General features: G+C 31.7%; 1 protein-coding gene across 1 annotated transcript in view; it reads right to left on the bottom strand.

Moving 5' to 3' along the window:
• The window catches only part of LOC129742442 (receptor-type guanylate cyclase Gyc76C-like), a 297,360-nt gene that overhangs the window by 63,055 nt on the left and 207,330 nt on the right, over positions 1–26,975 (bottom strand). Inside the window, exons 5-6 of the mRNA XM_055734340.1 lie at positions 26,751–26,960; positions 9,113–9,267 (exon numbers count right to left, since the gene is read on the bottom strand). Coding sequence (XP_055590315.1) covers positions 9,113–9,267; positions 26,751–26,960 — 365 coding nt within the window. The remainder of the gene's footprint in view (positions 1–9,112; positions 9,268–26,750; positions 26,961–26,975) is intronic.

Below are 26,975 nucleotides of genomic sequence, written 5' to 3'. Positions count from 1 at the left end.
TTTCGAAAACCATGATCTCAGGCGTGACTCAGTATTGAGAAAAAAATCACATCGCCAATGGTTGCTACTCCGTGATTGACCGAGAACATTTTGCACAAAAGTCAATGGAATGGTAGGGGAACTGGGGGTAAGACGCCCACGTTAAGGAGAATCTTTCATTTCTCGTAAATGAAGAATGCAATCCAGTAAATTCAACAAAAGTTTTGAAAAGGGGACTGTTCTTCACCAGAAATACACAAACAGGAACACTTATACCTGTTATTTACGTCCTTATCGTTAAAATTTGAAAGGCTTTCTAAAGTATGATTTTCATTTCGTTTGGGGCAAAGTGCGCATATGTGTGTACCCAAACGCGCCGTTTAACGATTAATAAGTGTTTATTAATTCAAGGGCTTCCCAAAGTGTTTGCCAAGTAACAACACTGCTTTTCTACTTCACAGATGGAAAAATGTATTGCTACGCGCAGTGCTGCCAGATATATTGACGTTCTTGTAAATAGTTAATTAAATCTATATTAAATTTAGGAATTTTAAATATATTCGTTTATATCCCAGTTATGTTTTCCAATTCAACATATAAATATCCTTAAAATAGTTGTGATGAAAACTGCATATATATTTTAACAAATATGAAACATGCTTAAAGATAAACGGACATGGCGCTTTTTGCCCTGCCTGGACATGCTTATTAAAAATCGTAAAATATAACAAAAAAAAAATTGAATTAGGAAATTTTTCGTTGTGTGATGATTGTCAAGACCAATGTTTATCATTGGTACAGATGCCAGGTAAATGTTTTGCTGATAGATGTCGTAATTCCTTACGAGAAAAGTTGAAAAATTGCAAGAAAAGCTCCCAAAAAAATTGCTTTCGTTTTTCGTCAAATTTACGCAATAGAGAAAACTAAGAAGATCCACAAATGTGTATAAACGCATAAAAGTGCAAATAGAACAATCTGGCATTTTCAGAAATGTTGAACAATGTTTGTTTAGGGAAATACTGATGGTGGCGCATCTTGTCATGACTGCGCATTTTATACCCAGTTCCCCTACTTGGGATAAGAAACCCATTCTCAATGCACAAAACTGATGCTCACTAGTTATAGGGGAACTGTGTTTAAAATGTAAGTCGGTACAAAATGCACCACCATCAGTATTTCACTAAAAAAACATTGTTAAACATTTCTGAAAATGCCATTTTTTTAGGAGCTTTTCTTGCAATTTTTCAACTTTCTCGTAATGAATTACGGCATCTATCAGCAAAATATTTACTTGGCATCTGTTTCAATGATGAACATTGGTCTTGACAATCATCACACAACGAAAAATATCCTTATGCAATTATTTTTTCTGTTATTTTAAACGATTTTTCATAAACATGTCTAGGCAGGGCAAAACGCGCCATGTCCGTTTATCTTTAAGCATGTTTCATGTTAAAGTTTATATGCAGTTTTCATCACAACAATTTTAAGGATATTTATAGGTTCAATTGGAAAACATAACTTGAATATAAACGAATATATTTAAAAATCCTGAATTTAATATAGAATTAATTAACTATTCACAAGATCGTCAGTATATCTGGCAGCATTGCGCGTGTATTGCTACATTTCATCTGTAAAGTAAAAAAAAGTGTTTTACCTTTTTTTTGAAGTTATACTCTAACATTTTCATAAAATCTCTTTTTTATATTTGCACACTTTTTTCAGTCATGTATTGGTTTATTTTTTTTATCACAGAAGCAAAACCTTTGCAAAATCATGATATTTTACACAAACTCTCCTGGAAAAAGCAATTGGAATCTGGTTGTAACTTTTCCATGAGTAGGCATCTCGAAGAGTTTGATCTTCTAAATCCGGTTTTAACATAATTTTTTTTGTCCATCAGAACACATATGTCATATTGTGTAAAAATCGGATGCACAGATTGCGATCTTTGGAACTGAAATTATTAGTTATTTACTTGGTTTCTACTAGTCAGCCAACGCTTGTTGCCTGCCGGAAATGGATTTTTCGTATTATTTAAGGCGACTGCATTCAGTTCTCCCCAATAACCATAGAATTTTTACCATTTTTAAGATCAAGGGTTGCACTCCAATGGTTGGTTTGAACTTCGTGTGGATCCCATAGTGGCCCCTTATTCTTCTTAACCATTTGGTCCGAAAAAAAATCAGAAAAAATCAACAGTTCATGAACCTTCAAGTCAACAATCAAGAATTTTCGAGGTGCAAAGTGCGTAAAAGGAGCAAATTTGTATAAAATTATTTTTACTATGTCTTTTTGCATCGTAAATATCTCAAACACACGTTAACTTAAAAATCTGGCAAAAATTGACAAGATAGTCCTTTTCATAACCAACACAACGCTACTAAAGTTTTGCATATTCGAGCTCTATTAACGTAGCTATCACCGATGTAAAGTTTTCGGATACTAAATGACCATTGCCTTATTTAATGTACATTTCGAAAAAAAAATTCAAGAATCCAAAAGATAACAAGACGAAAAAAAACAAATTTTGGAATATGGATGTTATTTCACCTTTTTTATTTTTTATTTTATTGAATTTATTGATAAAAAATTACTTGTTTTTTAGATTTTGTGCAGCAAGCTTCCGTTAAATTTATTCCAATTTATTTGTTTTTCACATTATTTTTTATTGTTCCCCCCCCCCCCCCCCCCCTCGCGATGTTCCAACTCCAAGTGACAAACGAAGGATTTGAAATTTGTTCTGGCCTAATAAGGGAATGTATAATCCTTAAGACTCATTTTTTTTAACTTTGATCACATGAAAATTATAAACAACTACATCAAATTTTATGATTATTATGCAAAACATAATTTACCATGTTCTATTGATTGATTGTTGGTGAACTATACAAATTGTTTAATTTTTTCTGTTTTCTCTCGATTTCAGTCAAACCAACTTTTAAAATTTACTAGCAAAAATGTTGGAAACATTTACGGGACTTGTTTGAAACTCAATTAACGTCAAAATCATTAACTATGAAAAAAGTCTTTAAGAAATGTAGACTTTTTCTCTTCAGCCCATGTCATTATTATTATATACCTAGCTTAAAACCAATTTTCACTAAAATCGATGCCTATATTCAAAATGTCTGAACCTTTCATTTCAACATACCAAATGATGAATATCTATGAAAAATAATTCATTCCTACATATATTCTACAATGAATGAGCCGTTATAGATCTTTTTCACAGACCAATCAAATTACCGATCATTGATGCGCGTTTTTATAGTCTTGCACCATTTTACTTTGCATTGATATGGCTTTATTTAAATTTTAACATTTGTTCATTGTTGTTTAACAACTTGTGGCTCCACCTGTTTATAATTGGTTTGCTTCCGATTTTCGAGGTTAAAATTAAGTTGAAACTAAGCTTGAGTGTGAACATTTATACCTTCTTCCTTTTTACCCTCTAAATTATCCAACAAGCCTCGTTAAACATTACAATTCAATACAAAAAATTAAAGCCAGCATTACATTAAAAAAAACACTAATTTATAATTAATTCAACTCGGTTCCTCTTCTCTAATCTGAATTATGAAAGGACACTTGCTAAACACTCTGATTGAACTGAAATCTTTTCCAGGCAATTCAATTTTTTTGTTCTGTAAATCAAATTAACTGACAATTTTGTTTATTTGGGTCCAGGTGTTTTGAGGTATTTTATGAACTAACAACAACTTACACAGTAACATAAACTTGTGTTCAAAAAATTTTAAACGCACTCATCAATAATTTCCACCAGCGCTTATCATGAAAGCTAAAAATGGAATTTTTTTCGATTTTACAGCAAGCAAATTTAACGAGGAAACAGTTCTCATAAAGCTGATCAAATTAATCTCAGCCGGATAGTCATTTATTTTTTAATAATTACAAGTATCTGTTTCACTTCATTTGGCTACGATGCCAATTCCAATAAGAAAAATAGTTAGTTGAAACTGGAGACATTTTTATCCAAAGATAGGAAAATAAAATGTTGTTTCAAATATGTTAAATGATTTAATAAAAATAATTTTTTTTTACTTATGACTATGAACGGTTGAATTGGAGTATAATTATAGTACACTGCCGGCCAAAAGTTTGGGATCACCCGCTAAAAACATGCAAATTTTGATCGTTCATATCTCAGCCGTCTTATGACATATTGCAAATCTTCTGATCTCATTTGAAAGATAATGAGATACAGCTATTTTGGAGGTATTTTGCTTATAAATAATGTTTTTGTTTTGCACCTAAAACTTAACCTAAAGTTAGAACATTTTCAAAAAAACGCACTCAATATTCAAAGCCGATCATCTCGCGATAGGGTGGACCAAATTCCAAAATTTGAGTTGCATTAGAATCCTTATTCTATACTTCTCAAAACACAATCAAAAAATTTTGTGCAAAATTTTAAGAATGTACTTTTAATTAATAAAATAGACACTTAAGTTATCGTCCAAAAGTTTGGGATCACCCCTAGTATGGTGTATCGACCAAAAGTTTGGGATCATTTTTTCAAAAACATGCAAATTTATCTCATTCATATCTTTCTCATCTAACATCGTATTGCAGATCTGAAAGGTGCATTTGAAAGCTTAGGAATTGTTGTTTTTCCATAAATTCATTGAAAAATTATATTTTAAAGTGATAACCATAAACAATTTACTTGAAATTAATTGTTTTTTGAAAATTCACACTTATGATTGTGAATTTTTTATGGTTATGGATTTAAAATATAATTTTTCAATGAATTTATGAAAAAACAAAAATTCCTAAGCTTTCAAATGCACCCTTCAGAAGTGCAATACGATGTTAGATGAGAAAGATATGAATGAGATAAATTTGCTTGTTTTTGAAAAAATGATCTCAAACTTTTGGTCGATACATCATACTAGGGGTGATCCCAAACTTTTGGACGATAACTTAAGTGTCTATTTTATTAATTAAAAGTACATTCTTAAATTTTTGCACAAAATTTTTTTATTGTGTTTTGAGAAGTATAGAATAAGGATTCTAATGCAACTCAAATTTTGAAATTTGGTCCACCCTATCGCGAGATGATCGGCTTTGAATATTGAGTGCGTTTTTTCGAAAATGCTCTAACTTTAGGTTAAGTTTTAGGTGCAAAACTAAAACATTATTTCTGGGCAAAATAACTCCGAAATAGCTTTTGCTCATTATCTTTCAAATGAGTTCAGAAGATTTGCAATATGTCCTAAGACGGCTGAGATATGAAGGATCAAAATTTGCATGTTTTTTAGCGGGTGATCCCAAACTTTTGGCCGGCAGTGTATGTATTTAAAATTCTCTCTCTAACGATTCATCGGAAAAATATTTCAATTATCAAATAAATGTCTAATGTCGATATTTGCCGGTACACTTTTTTCTTTTTGTTATTTTTTATTTGCAAAAGAGAGATTCAACGATCCAAAACAAAGCAAATTTATTTAATTACACTGAAATCAAATATCACAGTACTTTTAACATAAAATAATGAGAAAATCTGTAAAAAAAAAATCAAAAATAAATAAAATTAAAAATTTATCTTAAAATTTTATTTACTTTAAACATTTGAAATCCATAAGTTTAACTTCACGGATGGTTTAAAACTTATCTAGAGTTTAATAAGCAATGATCTTCCATTTTATACATTAATATGACATACATCTTTTCTATACGCTTTTATTTATAACCTGAAGGGAGCGCAATATTATTCACATTACCATTTCTGGAAAATTCAAACGAGTAGGGTATCCGAATTTTTTTTCCTAAGCTCGTCCAATCCCTCAGCATTATCATTTTTCGTTGAAAGTGCAAAAAAGAAATCAATAAATCATTCAGTGCTAACTTTGACTTCTTGTGATCATGTTCACATAAAAAAATTAACTTAGATAGAGAGAAAAACCCAACAGTTGCAAAGTGCTTAGCAATCTTGAAAGCTTATTTAAACTTATGAAATGAATTTAAACATTTAAATGAATTTGAACATTATGGAAAGTAAAAAAAAACTTTAAAATATTTCATTCATGGAAACTTCTCCCCGTTTATTTTATCGGCTTAAAAAGTTGTGTACCACCAAATTGTGAAGAATATTGCCGATTTTTTTTTTTTTTGTAATAGACTTCGACTGTTTGTTTCATAACCGCATGAATTTTTTTTCTGAAACATTCCTGGGAATCACTCCTTTAATGATTTAAATGCACAAATATTTCACTACTTTAGCATTTGACTGACTCAAATCAAAACTTCTTCTTGTGCACCTAACGATGATCAATAACAAAATAAAAACATCGTGAATCGTAAACAGAATGAAACAAAGAAACATAAACGGGATTATACTAAATAAAGCGAAAAATCTGCAGAGCTCGGTAAATACATGGTTTTTATTATGCTATTGGTGGATATTTTTGAACAAGTTCAAACTCTAAACTTGCCGAATTCGACGATTAAATACCATACATACCATACATAGATTTTGGATAATAAAAGTAGCTCGAATAACGCGGAAACTAGGATAACTGGAGCTCGGATAAGCGGGGTTCTACTGTATAAAAATAAATCAAAAATTATGGCAAATAAATTCAAAAAAAAACTTTCTGATTTAAGAGAAATAAATTGAAAAAAACTGTCGAATAATTCCATGACAAAATAACTTCAATGCTTTAGCTAGAACCATTCATAGTGGTGGCTCCAGAGAGCTAGCATTCAATATGATGAAACACTTTGAATTTTTATCACACAATTTTCACTTCATCTTAATCAAAACAATTTCCTATTATTGATTTAAAGTAGGAGATATTGCAATCTAGCTCATTGTCCTATTTTCATTAATTATCACTTCTGTTTTTTTATCACTTTTAAGGAGAAAGTGAGTAGTTAATCGCTTAGCAAAGCTAAGCTAATCACTTCTGTGTCTGTACCTTTATTTTGATTCATTAAAAAAATTTCTCAAAATCTAACAACATTTATGTTGAATGTTGCATTAAGAAATGAAGAGCTCAGAAATACATCCAAATGTTAAAAAAACGCCCCTGGTCTTGCTTTTTTAAATACTTAGGTAACATTTGAAAAATACAGTAAAACATTGCAAACTTATTTCAAGTATAGAAATTTGATTAAAACGCGTATATTATTGCTATGTAATCGCATCGAACATAACGTTCAACGTGAGAAAGGAGAATCTTACGGAAATCAGTCAACTAATTAGGAACAAGTTTCTCAGCCTTCATTTGAAAAGAATTTTTTTAAACGATTCTACATTGAATCGGTTCTTCTTGATCATTGACTCAAGAGAAATTTTAACGGTGGCTCCAGAGTTGGCTCAATGGTGACTCAATTTTTCAAGAGAGCATTCAAGCAGCATTTGAGAACAACTACTTAACATTGAACTTGACTCTTGAAGGCACAATGCAAACGAAGAGGATAATTTTCATTCATGACATTAATAAATTAAAACGAATGGTGGCTCCAGAGAGTTTATGTTCTTATTCTAAATTAAAATCTTAGTAAAAAATGATTGAACAACTCCATTTTTTTTTTCTTTGAAAATTTAGTATTTAAAAATGTCAACAAAAACCCCAATCTTTATGACTTTTCAAGGGTTTAAAAATTTAAAACAATCTTATCCGTACATTAAAGCTTTCGATAACGTCATGAAAAGTGGAACACAATTAAGAGTGAACTCATCCAAATTGTATGAATTAGTTTTAGCCAACTTAAACTTACATTTACGATTGGGAAAATATCGGAAGCAGCTCTTTTCCAAGCTTCGTAAAGAAAAAAAAGGTTCATCCTAACTTGCACATCACGAAAATTGCTTTACCATTTGCTTTGCTTTCACTGGATAATGAAACACAGAGCTGAAGCAATTACCGAATGCATGATTTAACATTCTAGGATCCTATTACGGTTGTTTCGATTCTCGCTTAGTCCAGATGGTTCAAGACTCGATACTAAAGTAAATTTGATTTCATTTAAAATCTTTTTTTTCTTTGTTTCACTTTTAAATTTTTTGAATTCAAATCATTTGTATAATTAAAATAAAGAAATCTTCATCCTCCTATGAAGAATTTGTATCTTACGAAATCGATTGACATAATTCAATAGTGTTAAACAGGAAAAAAACAAACTTCTACAAACCCATCTTCCCCATTAGTAGGAATTCAACTCTCATCTCTATAGGTCAACATCGTCGGCTTTAACCACTTGACAGATCCGTTTTGTCGGTGATTTTGAAACGAAACCATCGCCGTCAATGGGGCGAAACAAATTCAACGAATCTAATTGAGATGCTCGTGCATTTAATTGGGCTTTTCTGAAAACATCAAAGAGGACTCGCTTCCACATCAAATAGGACGAATAAAACAAACTGTCCCAAAATTGGCATGGCTTTAACTTTCTGCAGAGGTAGAAAATGGATGCATCTTTAAGGTAGGATGAACTCAGGCTTTCTATAAGAGTTATAAGCTGCGCTACAAAATGATTTTTGGTACAGTAAATCGGCAATACAATATACCTTCAAAAGGAATTCAAAATCGAGAAAAATGGAGTGACAATAAAAAAAGATATGCTGAATAATTTAATTGATTTTAGCTCACACAGTCGACTTTTAATCATCTACTTTGCGTTTCGGTTATAATCTCGGAAGAAAATTTTCCGATTAATTTTCAACATTCTGTCGCGAATTCTATCGAAAAATAATCTCGTAAAAACGATGACCAGTTTTTCGATGAATGAAGAGATCTCAGAATCCCTAAAAGCAAAAACGAAACCACGGTGTTTGGTACAATAATTGTGAAAGCAATACAATACCTTATTGATTTGATGATAAATTTGGTTTCAGTTAATGTATTGTTAAATACGAACCGATGCATTCAAATGCGATTTTCTTGATGAGTTTTTCAAGTAATCAACCTTTTATTTCCAACCATATTATCACTCGGTAATAGAATTGAAATTTATGTAAACGAATATGATAGCTAAAGATTCGGTACCCCAAAAATGAGTTCAAAACTCGAAGGGACGTATTGATTTAAAAGCTCACTCATAGTTAGCCTTAAGCGATAATAATCTCGTTTATAAACATCTGATTAAAAATGTTACTTACTTCAAGGAGTATGTCATCATGTCCACGAATATCACCAGATATTCGCCCTTGTTGAAGAGCTGCATCGCATCCATCTGGGTCATCATGTCGACGAGGGCGTTTGGGTTTCCCAGAAAAACGTAAATCCGTGTTCGGTTCATGGTCTGCTGGATTATCTGTTGCATAAATAGAAGAAGGAAGAGAAAAAAAGAATGCTGTTACTGGCTTGTTACCCACGTGATATTTAATTCTTGAGGGAGGATTGGGGGTAGAATGCATAAGGATAGTACATATTTTGTGGAAAATTTAAATTTAATAACGATGCCCAACGGTAAAAACTGTGATTACCTAATTTCTTTGATGAATTGAAGGTTGTAATTTTTGTTTGATTTTTTTTTGAGCACGTTTTTTAATTTAAAAAAATAATAGTAAAATCTTTGGAAACACCCTAACCTTGTACATTACCATGAGACAAGTCGTAGGTGAAAAGATAGAGGCAAAGAAAGATTACACAATTTGCAACAGGATTTATTATCCTGCTAAACGTGTTATAAAAGCAACAAGACATGCTAATAAACCAGAAAGTAAAATCCACGGTGTTTGACGTGGTTTTAACATGGTTGAATCTACAGAAAAAATGGATGGTTTGAGATCTTGAAATCTTGAAAACTAAAGGTAAAAAAGAAGCTTTAAAAGAAAGCCTGATTATACAATTACGATAGGACTTTAAAAATTATGAAATTTTCTAAATTTAGAATGAGTTTTAAAGTATTCTAGATTCATTTCACGAAATTCTCGTTTTTTATAACGTAAAAAGATTCATTGTTGCTTATAAATAAATGTCGCATTTTTTCACTGATCTTGATATATCTACATAAGTAAGTACATGATTACTTGAACTGCTTTGAACATTTCAATATTATATCGTATCATCATTTGATGGAAAATTCTTCAAGAATTCTCAATACTCGTTATCTTATTTTATTAATTTGTTTCCCAAAACTAAATCCTTCCCTCATCATAGTACATAAATCAATCCATAGGCCCATTTTCACCTTAAGGTTGCCAAAAGAGTGTATCAATTTGAACACAAATTTGGCAAAAAAACTGCCCAGAAAAATATCTTCTCGTTGAACTATTTTTAAATTTCTTCGGTCGTTCTAAATCCATTAAATAAACAAACATTCTTCGGAACCAGATCTTTTAAAGTCATGAACACTTCTTTGTGTTCATTTAATTCAACTAAAATAAAAAAATATAACCGTCCATTCAAGGAAATTCAGGTGCATGGTTTTAAAATTGATGCTCACTCATAAATCCTGGGATTACATATCACCAAAATTTAAAAAAAAATTAAAATTTATATACCATTTGTGAATTTGAATATAAAGGCATAAAAAATCCTTCATTTCCCTCATACCAAATTTCCAATCTATTCCATGATTTTCAATCTTTTAAAAAAAGTATATTTTAAGGAGTATTTTTGGAAAAAATGATCGAAAAACTTTACCAGTAAATTTAAAACCGAAAGCATTTCAGCATATGTACATTTATTTTACATTCATTGATTGTTTTGAATTCTGATCTGAAAAACAGTCTGTTTATATGAAGTAGGAATTTCCATAAAAAAAGATAATACATTTGAAACGTCGAATTAAGTTAATAGTTGTTATCGATAAAAAACAGATTTTTGCAAATGGAACCCTTAAATTACACATAAAAACTCGTTAAGTATTTTTTTTAAATTATTTGGGTGATTTGCCAATCGTTGTCTTCCACCGTTTAGTAACATAGAATTAAGAAATTTGCCAATATATTAGACTACTTTCAACTTTTTTTTTTTTTTCAAAAAATAATCCCGAATAAAGTTAATTGGTGAAAATTGCTTTAGAAATATTTTCTGTAGTTAAATATGCATTAGGGTGTCCCAAAATTGCATAACTTCTAGAAATCTGGGGGCTCACCCTCCAAATTGTAGATTAGGATGTGCAGAACAAACTTTTGTATGGGGCCGACTAAAAAAAATCATGTTTAGAGGTTCCGCAAGCGCAATCTTTGAAGAAAGTCCACTTTCAAAAAATTTGATTTTAAATAAATTCTAGGTCCAAAAATTTTCATAAAATTGATATATTTTATATTTTTTTAAATTTTGTTTGAGTTAAATACTACACGTAAAAAATGAAAAATGAACCAAATTTGTATCAAAATGTAAAACAAGCAAGCTATTCCCAAGAAAAAAATTTTTTTGGTCCAAAAATTTTGCATTCAACTGAATAAAACGAGTACCAATCGTAAAATATTTCTGATACCAATGCCATCAAAAGATGCGAATTTTTGTACACTTAAACTTTGCTGAACAAAACATGTTGTTTTTATCATTGCGTGAAGAGCTATTCACGGTTTAATCCTTAATAAAAATCACAGTTAAGGATATTTTTTATTTAATTTATGAAATTTTTCCTAATAAATACCTACTTTAAGTCAAAATGCTTGCAAAAAAGACATGGATGATTTAAGGGAGTCATCAGAAGGCTATATGCCAAATATGAGCGGAATCGGACAATAGGTAGGGGTTGCATTGAATCTCAAGTTTGAAAGGGATTCAGCATATGTACACGTCTCACAAAACATTTTTCGTATCGTTTAGTTTTTGGAAAGTTTTTAAGAAAATTTTATACCCACGATTAAAAAAAATACAGTTTATACAATTCTTGACGGAAAATCGTGTGGTTCAAAAATTTTGCCCTCAATTTTCCTGTCATCTGCGCTCAATACTGATATTTTTATAATTTTATTTCTTTTTCAAGAAGATATTTGACAAACTTTAAAATTGTTGATATTTGAGGTCACACGATCTTATTCTTCTATGAAAATTTTATTCAGGTTATGTTTACTCTATAATGCATAGTGTGTGTTTTGCTAAACACTGACCAGAATGATTTTCTCATTTATATTTATTTTGGAAAATCGCTGTTATTTTTGCTGATTAAGAAATCCTATAAAAAATTTCAATCATCTTCGTGCATGTAATGAACAATAATTTGTATGTAGAAAAATGCAAAACCACTTTGAAATGGATTGAAAATATCAAGAAATATTTTTTAATTTTGATGAGTAATAATTGCCCGGATATTCAATATAAAAATTGGGGAAAGTCCAGTTCGGTTCAAGGTTGCCGAAAAAAATTCTGTGTTTTTGACAAAAAAAACTCAAATTCTGTGATTTGAACCTAAAATTCTGTGACGGTTTTCTGTAACGCTATTACTATGAAGTTCATCGGGAAATCATGTGAAACATCAACATATTGGAAACTACTTACTTTTTTAATAGGAATAAATCATTTAGAATTAACTTGTTTTCAAATTTTCAAGAATAAGAGTCAAAAAAAAAGTCGAAAGTATCATAAAAATTCATAATTTTGAAAACCTGTACAAACTTCAGAAATTCTGTGAATTCTGTGAAAAATTCAAAAATTCTGTGATCTGTGACACTGATTCTGTGTCGAAATTTTACTTAAAATTCTGTGATAATACAGATTTTCCGTGATTTCGGCAACCTTGGTTCGGTTACCCTGATTTCGTTGGAAAAGCCCAAATTTTGCCCGGGTTTATTGTCATTCTCATTCTCAAATCAAACTTAAAAAAGAAATTGTGATGTTTTTTTTTATTTATGCATCCAAAACAAAATTTTTTGAGCAGGTTTCATAAAGATAACCATGAAATGTTCTTTTAAAAGCCTTAAATGCAATTTAAAAGTTGCTAATAAACTTTGATGAAAAATTTTTTTTTGTATTTGTTTCAAAATCTGAGCTTAATAATTCTTCATTATGTTTTGAATTTTTAATGGAATGACAAATTTGAAAAAGTTAAATAGGGAAGTGAATATTGTTATAACACTGAATTTGCTAAGATTCGCAAAGACGATTCTGAAATTCAAATATATATTAGAACTAGCTGATCCCGTACGAACTTCGTTTCGCTTTAAATCATTGGTACGTCAAAATGAGTTTAGAAAATGAATTCGAAACATTCTTTCGACAATTTTGGGGAAAAGTTCAACAGTGTTTAAAGTCGCTACTATTACTATTGCTTGAAATTCAAAATAAACGGTTAATTGGCTTTTTTATTCAAATTTATGTGAGAGTGTTTTCTTCTCGATCGATTGCAAAATCTAGACATTATGGCAGAAACATGTACTATTTGTTTATGTGCACGACTCTTTTGCTTGACCTTCACACTTAAATTGGTATCAATTAAAAAAATTATTGCACAAAACTCTGAACTTTCAATGAAACCCTCTTTTTCTTTCCCATGGCCCGAAATTCGATAATTGAAACCAATTTTACGTTCCTCAAAACTCCCTTGTGCCATTTTTTCTTTTCAAATTATATGTAAAATAACGTCAGGAACTTGAAAACAGTGAACAGTGAATATAGACGCCCCTTTCGTCCTTGACACGGAACATGTTACCTGGAGTCAATTGCTCATAGTTTATAACCCTCATCTGAACATTTTCATCTCAATCCGGTGCATGATCACGACAATATCGCGAAAACAGTGAGCAACTAACATGGACGGCTTTTTTTTTTACCACGATTCAAAACTTGACACCTGAAATCAATTATCTTTTCTGTTAAACTTCCATGTGTCAATTTTCATTACAATTCTATGCTCAATCAAGAAAATATCGTAAAAACAGTGAACAGATAATAACCCCTTTTGCCGACCCCTGAGTCAAGATTTGAAATCTGAAAGCAAAAGAGCGTCCCTCAAAACTCCTATGCGGAAATTTTCATCTCCATCCAATGTAGAATAACGTCAAAATCGCAAAAACAATAGAGTTGGGTATGGACGACTCCTTCAGCCGACTTCTGATCCGCAATTCGAAACTTGAAATCGATCGCTAATTTTCATCACAATACCATCTACAATAACGCCAATATCGAAAAACATTAATCAGTGGATATGGACAACCCCTTTTGCCGACCCCTAACCCTAAATTTGATAACTGTAATCGATTGCTCGTCTCTCAAAACACTCATGTGCCAATTTTCATCACAATCCGGTGAATAATAACGCCAATATCGCAAAAACATTAATCAGTGAATATGGACGACCCCTTTGGCCAACTCTTGATCCTAAATTTGATAACTGTAATCGATTGCTCGTCTCTCAAAACACTCATGTGCAAATTTTCATTACAACCCAATGTATAATAACGCCAATATCGCAAAAACATTAATCAGTGAATATGGACGACCCCTTTGGCCGACCCCTGACCCTAAATTTGATGACTGTAACCGATTTTTCGTCTCTCAAAACACTCATGTGTAAATTTTCATCACAATCCGGTGTATAACTACGCCAATATCGCAAAAACATTAATCAGTGAATATGGACGACCCCTTTGGCTGACCCCTGACCTTAAATTTGATAACTGTAATCGATTGCTCGTCTCTCAAAACACTCATGTGCAAATTTTCATCAAAATCCGGTGTATATTAACTCCAATATCGCAAAAACATTAATCAGTGAATATGGACGACCCCTTTGGCTGACCCCTGACCCTAAATTTGATAACTGTAATGGATTGCTCGTCTCTTAAAACACTCATGTGCAAATTTTCATCACAAATTAGTGTAAAATAAAGCCAATATCGCAAAAACATTAATCAATGGATATGGACGACCCCTTTGGCCGACCCCTTGCCCTAAATTTGATAACTGTAATCGATTGCTCGTCTCTCAAAACACTCATGTGCAAATTTTCATCACAATCCGATGTATAATAACGCCAATATCGCAAAAACATTAATCAGTGAATATGGACGACCCCTTTGGCCGACCCCTGACCCTAAATTTGATAACTGTAATCGATTTTTCGTCTTTTAAAAACACTGATGTGCAAATTTTCATCACAATCCGACGGAAAATAACGTCAATAACGCGAAAACAATATTTGTCTTGTATGGACGACCCCCTTCGGAAGGGGTCATCCAAAAATCTATAACATTTTTCATCATTCCTGGTCCTAATGAGCATCCATGCCAAATTTCAGATCTCTAGCTCTTAAGACGGCCGAGTCTATAGGGGACAAACAAACAAACAAACAAACAAACAAACAAACAAACATACAGATAATTGCTTTTTATATATATAGATTTCCAATTCTGTATTTTTTCTTTTCTTTACTGTTGGTTTATTGACAATTTTAAATATTTACAAAGTGATGTCTAACTCATTCCAAAATCCAATTCAGGACTATTTTCACTTGCATTTACAAGGAATTAATAATTCGATTGCAAAATAATAATTGAGTTTTTTAATCACAGTAAAGATTCTCTTGCACGAATTCATCTCTCCCCCGATTTGACATCATTCAAATATGAACTATGAAAATTCAAACTAACCTATATAAAGAAATTAAAAAAATAAGTTCCAATATAATTTAATTTGGTTTGAAATCTATCACATCAAGCATTCATATAATGGATGGCAGTAAAAGATTCAAGTATATACTACCAAACAGAAATTGAATATGAAAATTTTAAATTTCAAAAGTTAGAGTTTAGGTTTTAAAAACCTTTTAAAGATTTCTTAATTCAAGTTAATGCGTTAATAAAACACAAAGGTTCCAGAGCAAAAACAAATCAAAAGAAGAAATTGTGGGCAGTGTTTGCAATTTTTGCGTTCTCTTTGAGTTTTAAAGCCAAAAAGGAATAAAACTATTTATAAAAGCTCTTTCAATATGGAGGAATTGGTTTTTTGAGAAAGAGATTTAAATTCATCTTTAATACTTAAAATCTGCATTCACAATTATAACGCAAAGAAACAAAATTCAACTTTTCCGAGGTGCAAAGAATTTAAAAACTGACTTTGATATATTTAGGGGTACTGAATGCAAATATGTATTTTTCCTATCTGCTTTGTTTTTTGGTATAAATTCTAAAAATACAAGGTAAAAATTCATTGACAAAATTTGTGCACTTTTAAGCAAAAGTCTAAAGTATCAAAAAGATTTAGAAAAAAAGGTTTTAACTTCATGATCAATTTTTGTGAAGAATGTGAGTAATTTACCGTGACTTCTGGACGACAAAATTATGGAATTAAAAAAAATGGTAAATTTATTTTTTTCAAATCGTTGTTTTTTAGAACAAAATCTGTATCGTTTCTTTCGGAAATAAGCCACTTCGTGGCATTCTTCCCGAAGATCTGCATCGATGAATGAATAAAATATGAGTTATAGATTCAATATAATTATTTGTTGTTTGTATAGGTCAGTTGCTTTATCAGTTATCATTGATCGATTAAACTCTAAACTAATTAGTTTTCTGACAAAAAATCTAATATATAAAGATGAGTTGGACTATATATGTTTGTATTCACCTTATACAAATCCACACCGTCCATGGTAAGGTTTTAGTAATAGTTTTGAGCCCCTCCCACCAAAGAAAAAGGACCCTCCCATACAACTTTCGTTTTTATTCACACGAATCAAAAGTCATGGCACCCATTTTGCCAACCGTGTTTCGTTTCCTTTGGCGGGGTTGTTTTCACCATCACCATGGGCTGGGCATTAGAAACGACCATCCATAGTTCACGTGTACTGGATAGTAAATCAAAGCTTGCTGAGCGTTAAAGATTTGAAAGGGGAAATTTTGGCGGGTGTTTTTTGTATCTTCTACTGCTGGAAGCACGTGGTACCTGTAGATACGAGAATTTTGGATGCAATAATGAGCTAACATTTCGGATTGAAAAATACAACCAACCTGTAAAGTATGTATTGACTTGAATTGTAGTGGTTTTCAAAGTACTCTCTACCACTGCTGCAGGGCTTTGGAGTCTTTAAGAATATACAGTGCGAAGTATGGATGCAGTGATTTAACTTCATTATGAATTTGGATTGAGTGCTGAAAACATATTAAGTAATTTTCTTCAAATCAAGCTTTTTAGAACCAACCATTTTCGTATTTTTATAATTCCTTATAGAGAAAGATAAAATAATTTAATTCAGTGTTATAAGTTGAGAGCTGTGATGTCAACGCTTTGAAAGCCGTCTCAAAAATTTAACGTGCATTATCTGGAAAAATCAAATCCAACGCAAGAAACTTTATTTGAAATCAAGTATGAGGTTTTAAGTTTTATACAATTCAATTTTATCGCTCAATCTATGACTTTTGTAAAAATGTTGATCATCAATGTGTTCAATTTAACCATCCAATTATGTGAAAACTTTAACCGTTTAGTACTGCGAATTCAATTTTTACTTTATCACTCTTCACAATAATTAATGAGATTTTTTTTTCCAAGAATGTAAAAATTAAAAAAAAATCTTTTGTTATAACATCATAAAATGGGCGATTTGGGTTCCGAGATAATTTCTTTTAGATCACTTCAAAAAACTATTAGTGGAACTTGGAACATTTAAGAAAAACTTATCATAAAACAGTGTGGAAAAAACAACGAAAAGTACACATCCATTTGAAAACATGCAAAATGAGTCTTCAACCAGGTTAAAAAAAACCCAATACAAACACAAACAGGATCTCAATGAAACTTAATGTTTCCTCGAAGAGATTCCTTTCACTCAATTCTAAACCTACATCTTTCGAGTATATGATGGCTAGCATCTCACAAATGCTTAAACCACTGAACCACAAAAGTTTACTGTGTATGCCGTGACTGGGATTTGAACTCATGACCGTTGGCTTGGAATACTTGAAGGCCACGAGCTGCGGCAAGTTTCGGAAGCCTTCTTAGAATTTTTTGGACAAATTAAACTTGAATATAGCATACGGAGCATTTGGCATATAGCGTCCGAAGAGATCATCTCCAAAAGAGATTTTATTAGATGGGGGTGGGAAAGATAAAAATATAGTTTAATCATTTGAAGAAGAAAAATAAGAAGGCCTATTCGAGCTACTCGAGCTATTCGAGCTTCCTTCAAGAAAGGGTGGGTATAAAATGTTTTTCGTGATGAAATAAAAAAGCATTCATGGTAAATTATTTTTAATTTCTATGAATACGAACCTCATAACTATAAGTATTTCAAAAATATGAAAAAAGGAAACACAGTAAATATTCTCATTCAAAACTTGAAAAACACTAACAAAACTTTCAAAGCTTACATACATGGCACAACATGGGTAAAATTTTCTCATAATCAATATATAAAACATATTGAATACAAAGCTACCATAATTTCGTAAAGTCAAACGACTCATTTTGATTTATTTTATGCAAACCCGAGCAAGGCCGGGTAAATCAGCTAGTCTAATATATAAAGATGAGTTGGACTATATATGTTTGTTTGTATGCACCTTATACAAATCTACACCGCTTAACCGATCCGCCTGAAATTTGATACAGTTATGTGTTTGGACCATGGGAAGGTTTTAGTAATAGTTTCGAGCCCCTCCCACCTGAGAAAAGGGACCCTCCCATAGAACTTTCGTTTTTTCTCCCACGAACCAAAAGTCATGGCACCATTTTGTCGACCGATTTTCGTTTCCTTTGGCGGGGTTGCTTTCACAACCCTAATGGGCTGGGCGTTAGAAACTACCATCCAGAGTTCACGTGTACTGGATAGCAAATCAAAGCTTGCTGAGCATTCAAAATTTGAAAGGGAACATTTTGGCGGTTTTTTTTCCTTCTACTGTTCAAAGCACGTGATACCGGTGCGAAGCATTTGATTGCAATAATGAGCCTTAATTTAGGATCAAAAAAACTACTCGCCTGTTATAAATATATTGAGAAGAACGATGAATCTATTAGAATATGCTGTGTGTAAAGTATGGATACATTAATTCATGTTTATTATGAATTGACTTCTTCAGTTGAATAACTATTTGGACTGAAAACTTATGTTCCAGCTTTTAGGAACCATCCATTTTCATATTTTCGGAACTCCGCATAAGGAAACAATTAATAAAACTGAGGGTTGTAAGTTCAAGGCTGCGATCTCAACACTTTGATTGCCGTGTAGGAATTTTATTTACAATAGGAATTAGACAATTAAACGTTAATTTTATGAAAAAAATTTAAACCAAATTCAACGCACGAGACTTTTAGTAACTCAATCTGAAGTTTTTAGTTTTGTACAATTTAATTTAATTTGTAAATTTTTAAATTTTAAGTTATTATTGATCATGGATGTGTTCAATTCTACCATCCAATTATAAGAAAGCTTAAAAAGCACATTGAAAACATGCAGAGGTTTCAGCGGAAATCTATTTAGAAATTTCTAAGTACAAAATAAAACTTAAATGGGTATTCCATTCTACTCTACGGGGAGATCTTGAAAAGAGGTCATCAACATTTGTTTTCAAGCTTAATACATGGGATTTTCATTAGATAACCCATGGAAAAGATAAAAAAATGTTATCATTTGATAATAAAATGGAAATTCAATTCAAGCTTCCTAAAAAAAGGTGGGTGTAAAATTATGTTGCCAGAATTGCCGTAACGGGACCGGACAAATCCAGCCAATTTTATAGAAAAACCTGGCCATATCCAGCATTTGATTTCAAAATGTGCACACCGATATCCTGGCAATATCCGGGCAAACTTGGTCAGAACCACGGAATTATTCAGTAAAAATAACGAAAAATATACATGCAATATTTTTATTTCAACAAACCACATCAGCAGATTTTAAATTGTATATTAAGCTTCCAAACACGGGTCATGATTATTTCTAAAACTTGCCATTTAGAACTTCTTTTTGAACGTAAAAATGAAAAATTATAATAATTATAAAATCGCAGTTTACGTTTTAAAAACGATGTGAATAAATCTGGGCATAATCCGGGCAACAACATCCGGGAAACCGAGCTAGACCGGACTTACCTCAAATTTTGATTTTAATGTTCTAGCAAATCCGGATAAATCCGGGCAACCTGGCAACCTTAGATTGACATGTTTTTCGTGATAGAATGGATAAGCATTCAAAGGAAATTATTTCAAATTTCTATTAGCAAATCTAAAAACTATTAGTTATTCAATATTATGAAAACGATAAACTTTGCTAAGAATTCCAATTAAAACTTGAAAAAAACTAACAAAACTTACAAAGCTCACATGGCCAAACATGGTCCAATTTGTTATAATGATGATCAATCAAAAAATATTATAAGTACGTGCGGTGATTAAAACTAAACAACAAATTATAATGATGAACGAAAAGCTCTCAAAATTTCAAAAAGTCAAACGACTCATTTTTATATATATACTAGCTGATCCCATACGAACTCCGTTTCGCTTTCAACTTGGAATATGTCATGAACAGTTTGTATGAAAGTCAATAGCCAAATATTTTCCAGATGCATTTCCGAATCAATTGTAAAGTTATAATTGCATAAATATTTGACGAACACCTATTCTGTCGCCTGCTACTTCATTTGAGATCCGGAATTGATTGCCCGTGCCAAAAAAAAACCCGTGTTATTGCCAAAAAGCAATTATTGCCAAAAAGCAAATATTGCCAAAAAGCAATTATTGCCAAAAAGCAATTATTGCCAAAAAGCAATTATTGCCAAAAAGCAATTATTGTCAAAAAGTTCAACTCCTTTTGGTGGCCTCTTATACAATCTTTGATATCTGAAGTCGATTTTCCGTCTCTGAAAACAAACCGTGTGCAAATTTTCATCCCAATCCGATGTATAATAACGACGATATTCCAAAAATATTGTAAGGTTAATATGGACGACCCCATTGTTGGCCCCTTACGCTGAATTCAATACCTGAAATCGATTGATCGTCCCTTAAAACTCTCGTGTACGAATTTTCATCTAAATCCGATGTATAATAACGATAATATCGCAAAAACAATGAATAGTTAATATGAACGACCCCTTAGGTCGACCCCTGACTTTAGTTTGGATAAGTTAATTCAATTGTTTGTCCCAAATAACTCCTATGTGCCAATTTTCAACCCTATCCGATGTATAAAAACGATAAGATGACTAAGATATTGAAAACTTTATATAGACGACCCCTTTAGCCGGCCCCTTTTTTTGAATTTGATACCTCAATTTTTTACTAACATCATTTTTTAAGAAACTTGAATAGATTTAGCCTAATAGTTTTATCTTAAAAAGATTAAACTGCTTTTTTATCTTTTCCATCCCTTATGTAATGAAAATATCTGTTGAAGATTATCCCACTTTTCAATTTGGATAATTTGTTGAGCATGTTGGAAACTAACTTTGCATGTTTTCAATTGCATATGTGTATTTTTTTCGCATTTCAATTTCGCACTGTTTTATTATTTATTACCATAAATGTTGGAAGTTCTACTAATAGCTTATTGAAGTTATCGAAAACAAATCATCTCGAAAACACAATTTTTATATTATGAAAAAGTTTTTTTTTAGTTCTGTTTTTTTTTCATGGGCACAAACATCCCATTAATAGATGGTAGAATCGACCACATTGGTCATCAATGGTAACTCAAAAGTTAGAAAATGGTCAGTAAAATCGAGTTGAATAAAACTCAAAACCTCAAATTTTATTATCTTATCAATTTTCTAATCCCCCATCAAAATTCCAATTGAAGCGTTAAAATCGCAGCCTTGAACTTATAACTCTAAATCTAAAAAAAAAAAATCCTTCTCTATGAGGAATTCCAAAAATATAAAAATGCTTGACCCTCAAAGCCCCCCAGCGGCGCTAAAGAGCACTTTGAAAGCCACTACTATTCTAGTCAATATATTCCTAACAGGCTAGTTGTATTTTTCAATCAAAATGTATTATAATTGTATCCAAATATCTCGTACCGGTAGCATGTGCTTTGAACAGTAGAAGGTACAAAAAACACCCGCCAAAATTTTCACTTTCAAATTTTTAATGCTCAGCAAGCTTCGATTTGCTATCCAGTACATGGGAGCTCTGCAGCTGGCATGGTCGTTTCTAATAGCCTGCCCATGGTGATGGTGAAAATAATCCCGCCAACGAAACGAACGGAAACGAAAGTCGGTTCACAAAATGGGTGCCATGACTTTTGGTTCAAGGGAATTAAACCGTTGTTGTATGGACGACCGCCTTCAAAAGGGGTCATCCGAAAATCTAAAAACATTTTTCATCATTCCTGGTCCTAATGAGCACCCATGCCAAATTTCAGCTCTCTAGCTCTTAAGGCAGCTGAGCCTATTGAAGACAAACATACAAACGAACAAACAAACGGAAATTACTTTTTATATATATAGATTTTTTGTTAACCCGAGCAAGGCCGGGTAAAATCAGCTAGTATAACAATAAAATCGAGTGAAGGACGCAAAAATTTTCAAAAATCAGTTTGTCTATGTTTTATTTTTTCCCTTGTGGATTAAAACTTTCCCGTTATCAGTCGATTATTTTTTCGGCAACAAGGCAATCAAGCTTTTTGTGACTTTTGACTTATACTGCTGGATTTTAAGATCCACTCCAATAATATCGCCGAAACAGCTTTTAGCTTATCCTCAAAATGATTTTGAAATTTCCAGTTTAAGGTTTGATACTCTACATCTGAAAGTTTGGCTATTTCAATTGTAATTGATAAACACTCTCCACTAAATTAACCCTTCATGGCTTCATTTCATGTTTATTATTATAAATCAATATCATTTGAAGAGTTTGGAATTATGAATAGGTACCTACATGACGAAAAAAAAGATTTTTCACTTTCTTTATAATTTATTTGTTACTATTTCATTTGTTTCAGTACAATTAAAATTGAAAATTTTGTATTCTTACCTGAAATTCAAGAGCAAATCAATTAAAAATAAGTTCCAGTATCTTTATACTTCAGTATCTGACTTAGATAATCTTATTTTTAACTTAATTTATAATGAGAATTTGAATAATCAAAACCAAAATTTTGAACGAAAATTGTGTTTCCAAATTGAAAATAATATTACGAAATTTCCAAATAACTATTCAGTAAATTACTCCAATGAATTTAATTTTTAATTTAATCACCGTTAATCAATTTGAACTTCATAGCAATACTTAATTAACTTAAACTTATCTCAAAACTATACTTTTTGTTTGGCCTAGCACTAATATTCGAAAGCTCAACAACTTGTGTATAATTTTCACTTGTGAAATGACATTTATAACAAGAAATTATTTAAAGATCTTTGAGTGTGACAATTTCAAACTTCCAGATGTACAAATTATGACAATTTCCTTTTTATTAACATTTTTTGGAGTGAATATTATTGATTTGCTGGTTGTTCTATAAATATTGAAAAAGTTTGTTCAAAGATTTCATTATTCTCGTATTCTTCCCCCCCCCCCCCCTCCCCCCCCCCCCAAGAGACAATTTTAGGACCTCCCCTGATTCAGACGATTAAAGACATGCAAGTTATAAAATTTAATTTCCCAAAGTAATGTACTTTTAAATCTGTTAAAAACGTTGATGCAAAGTTTTTTTTTTCAATTTCATCATAGACAAAGAAACGCAAACATTGAAGTGCCGAGCTCAAAATTCTTCAAAAAAACCTCCCCAATGACTTAATGTGCTTTCCAGAAAAAAAAAACATCTCAAATCTCCTGGACATTACAAGAAACTGGAAACAAAATTATCAAAATGTGAATAGCTACATATACATATATACAATATTAACACATTTAGTACCGCAAAGACAACTAAGCTGGGAAACACCAGAATACAGCATTAAAATTTTTAGGATCCACTGGGAACAATTCTACAAATATAGTATCTTTGAATTACCGAAAGTGTTTTGTCAATTTTGCAGAAAAAAGTTTCATGATTTTATTTACAGCATTCGAGCTATGCTTTGCTTCTACTTGTAGCGGCAACCTAAAAAACGAAGTTGAAATTCTAAACAACGAAAAAAACCATTCCAATTAAAACGCATACTACTTATTGTAAAATCGCTTCTTTTTTAAGCTGTTTTACTACTAATTTCTTGATAATGATCTTATGAGCCATTTAGACACATGAATCATAAATGAATTGTTCTTTACTGCCGTTCTAAGCAAGAATAACCCATGTAGGTCTAGGGTACGAAAAACACGTGCTTCGATCCATCCATGTATCATTGTATAGATCAATGCAAAGTCAGCCTATCGACTTTGCTTCTTCTAGACAATAATACGATGTGGGACAAATGGTCTTGTGCGGCAAGAAGTTTTCTCAAATCACGCTCTTGGCTCATTTTCAACACCTTTCATGCTTCCTAATCTAATCTATCCGTCTATAATTTTCATTACTTTCATTTGAAATTCTTCCTATTAGAATGTATAATTCACCGAAATGCCATTAATCATTAAATTAAAATTAATGTATTCTATGTTTAGCTAACCAAGCATATCTTATTGATTTCAAATAGTCATAAAATCGATTTAAAATATTGCTTTTAATTCCATGTTATGTCTTTGCTTTTAATCTTTGAAACCCACAAAGCGCTAACGGCTAAATATTATAATTGTAGAAGATTAGGAAATTTTCTCACCCCACATTGTTAACTCACTAAAATGTGTTTACCCCCTACTAGAAGAGAGGAGTCCCTACAGCAATAAACTCTAAATATTTTTTCCATTAAAGTTGTATTGACTATGAAATTATTTTATAAATTGTTTAATACCAAAGCGCCGTGTTTGCAAATAATATTATGAAACTAAAGTGTTGTTCACAAAATTTATAAGGTAGTGTATTGTGTACACAGACAATTTTTTGAAACATAGGTCTCACGGGCTTTAACACTTTCGTTATCAAAAGTTTCCATAAACTCTAACCATAAAGCGCTTCCGTAATTTTTTTTTATATCGAAGCGTTTGGAGTCGTTCAACTTGGCGTGCCACTAGTGTGAAAAGCTAATCACATTATATGAAACATTCAAATATTCCATAGATTCGTTACAAATAAAATTGTCGTCAAAAATTGTAAAGGAATAAGTGGGGAATATTGCTAAAGATTTCTCTAATGGGATTCTGGATTTGTGATTTTTTTCTTGATGTGATGTTCAGCGAATTTCATTTGACATCGAAAGCTTTGAGCATCACAAAGAAATTCATTGTGCAGATGAATTGATACTCATCACGGTGAGTATCAATTTCAAATGATTATCTGAAAACTTGCAACTCTGGATGAAACGGAAGATTTTGAGCTTGAGATTTAAGACGCGAGAGTTGAGACGTGAGATGAGACACCGAGAAAGGTGGAATGAATGACGTAAAATGTGATACGTTGGTCGTCAGATGTGACCTGAGACATAATTAGTTAAGGTGAGACATGAGATTAAAGATGTTAAATATCAGAAGAATAAATGTGAGAGTGGAGATGATATTTAGATATGAGACAAGTAAATGTAAGAAACTGATATAAGAAGTTGTTCGGAAGACTTGAGAAGTGCAATAAAAAGTATGAGACAATAGGCGTGTATTTGGATTAAGTTTTTTCCATAATTAAAAGCTACATGAATGTCAATTTTACACTACAAAATAAACTATTATCTCTTATCTCTTCAAATTTTCAACCGATCTGGACCAAATTTCATTTTTTCAATCCTCAAATATTAATAAAATATGATTTTATATTCAACGTTGGCTGAAAGAACATGTTTGTTGCTTTGTTTTTTTTTGTCATCGCAGTTGATCAACAGTTATTTTCATGAATCCTGTTTATTACGGAAGAATACTTATTTATGTCGTTTTATATTTTTCGTTAGTCGTTATTATCAGGAAATTATTGGATAAATATTAGTCATCGGATAAATATTAATAATTTCGTGCTTAGCAATGGTCAACATCCGTTCAGAAGAAAAATATATCTCGAATAGAGGGATCAAGTTAACATACATTTTGGATAATTTTTTCTTGAAAAAAATGGGAGTTTACGATTGCTTCGAAAATATGGCTGCAAGAAGTTCATATTATACTCTTACATCGACATATTGGAATCATTAATTTTATTATAATTTTTTCGTGTGGGAAACTTAGATAAAAAAAGATCTTCTTGTCACATTTTGTTTATTTTTTTTTAAACAAAGAGCAATAACTCAAAAAAAAAATTTTTTTTTCGAGATAACAGGTTTGTTGTTTTGTTCTATTTGCAAATTTTTCTACAACATTTAATCTACATATGTAAGACAATTCAGTTTGGAGATATAGCTGAGGAATTAAACATCTCCTGGGAACAAATATCCTCATTCTCCCCTATTGATTTTTCCCATAGAAAACCTAGAAGTAAAAAAAAATTGCAAAAAATCATAGACGAAAAATAAAAAAATATCTCAAATCGACCCAGCATAGTACTGTTTATCAGAAGTGTTCATGAATAATGTGAATATTTATTATTCAACGATTATTGAGATCTTGCTTTCCGTGTAAATTTTTGGAAATTTAGCTGGCTACTTACTACCGTTAAGTATCATTTGCAGGCAGCGGTAATTATAATTTCAAGCTCCAAATCCGCTTGCGGTTCATATCCTGAGAAGCTACTTTGCAACTATGGTGATTATTCTGACAGCAACAGAATCACATAACATAAGTACTAAGTACCAGGAGAGATTGTTTCCAAACAATCGCACCCGGAAGTTTGCCGAGCGTAAGAGAGAGATAAATTTCGAGAATCGTCTTTGAAGAAGTTTATAAGCCGAAAGCAGTTTATATTCGAAAGCTGAAAACGTTGAATAAGTTTATGTAATAACATAATACCGTATACCAATATCCACTTCGACAACATTCGAGCCCGTTCTCGCAGCATTTGTGGTTGTCGAAAACTTCCTTGACGTGGTTCACGGTGAGATTGTTCCGGACGGCTTGCGTCTTCAGCGATTCCGCCACGTTCTTCCACATGTCCTCGTGGATGATGGAGAACTTTTTCCACCCGTAGTAGATCAGGAGCGAGATGATGGATTTGGTGACCTGCGGGGGCGAAAT

The sequence above is a fragment of the Uranotaenia lowii genome, chromosome 2 (assembly GCF_029784155.1).
Source record: "Uranotaenia lowii strain MFRU-FL chromosome 2, ASM2978415v1, whole genome shotgun sequence".
Taxonomy (NCBI): domain Eukaryota; kingdom Metazoa; phylum Arthropoda; class Insecta; order Diptera; family Culicidae; genus Uranotaenia; species Uranotaenia lowii.
Note: the sequence above shows the minus strand (reverse complement) of the source record. Positions and strands in the feature narration are given on the sequence as shown.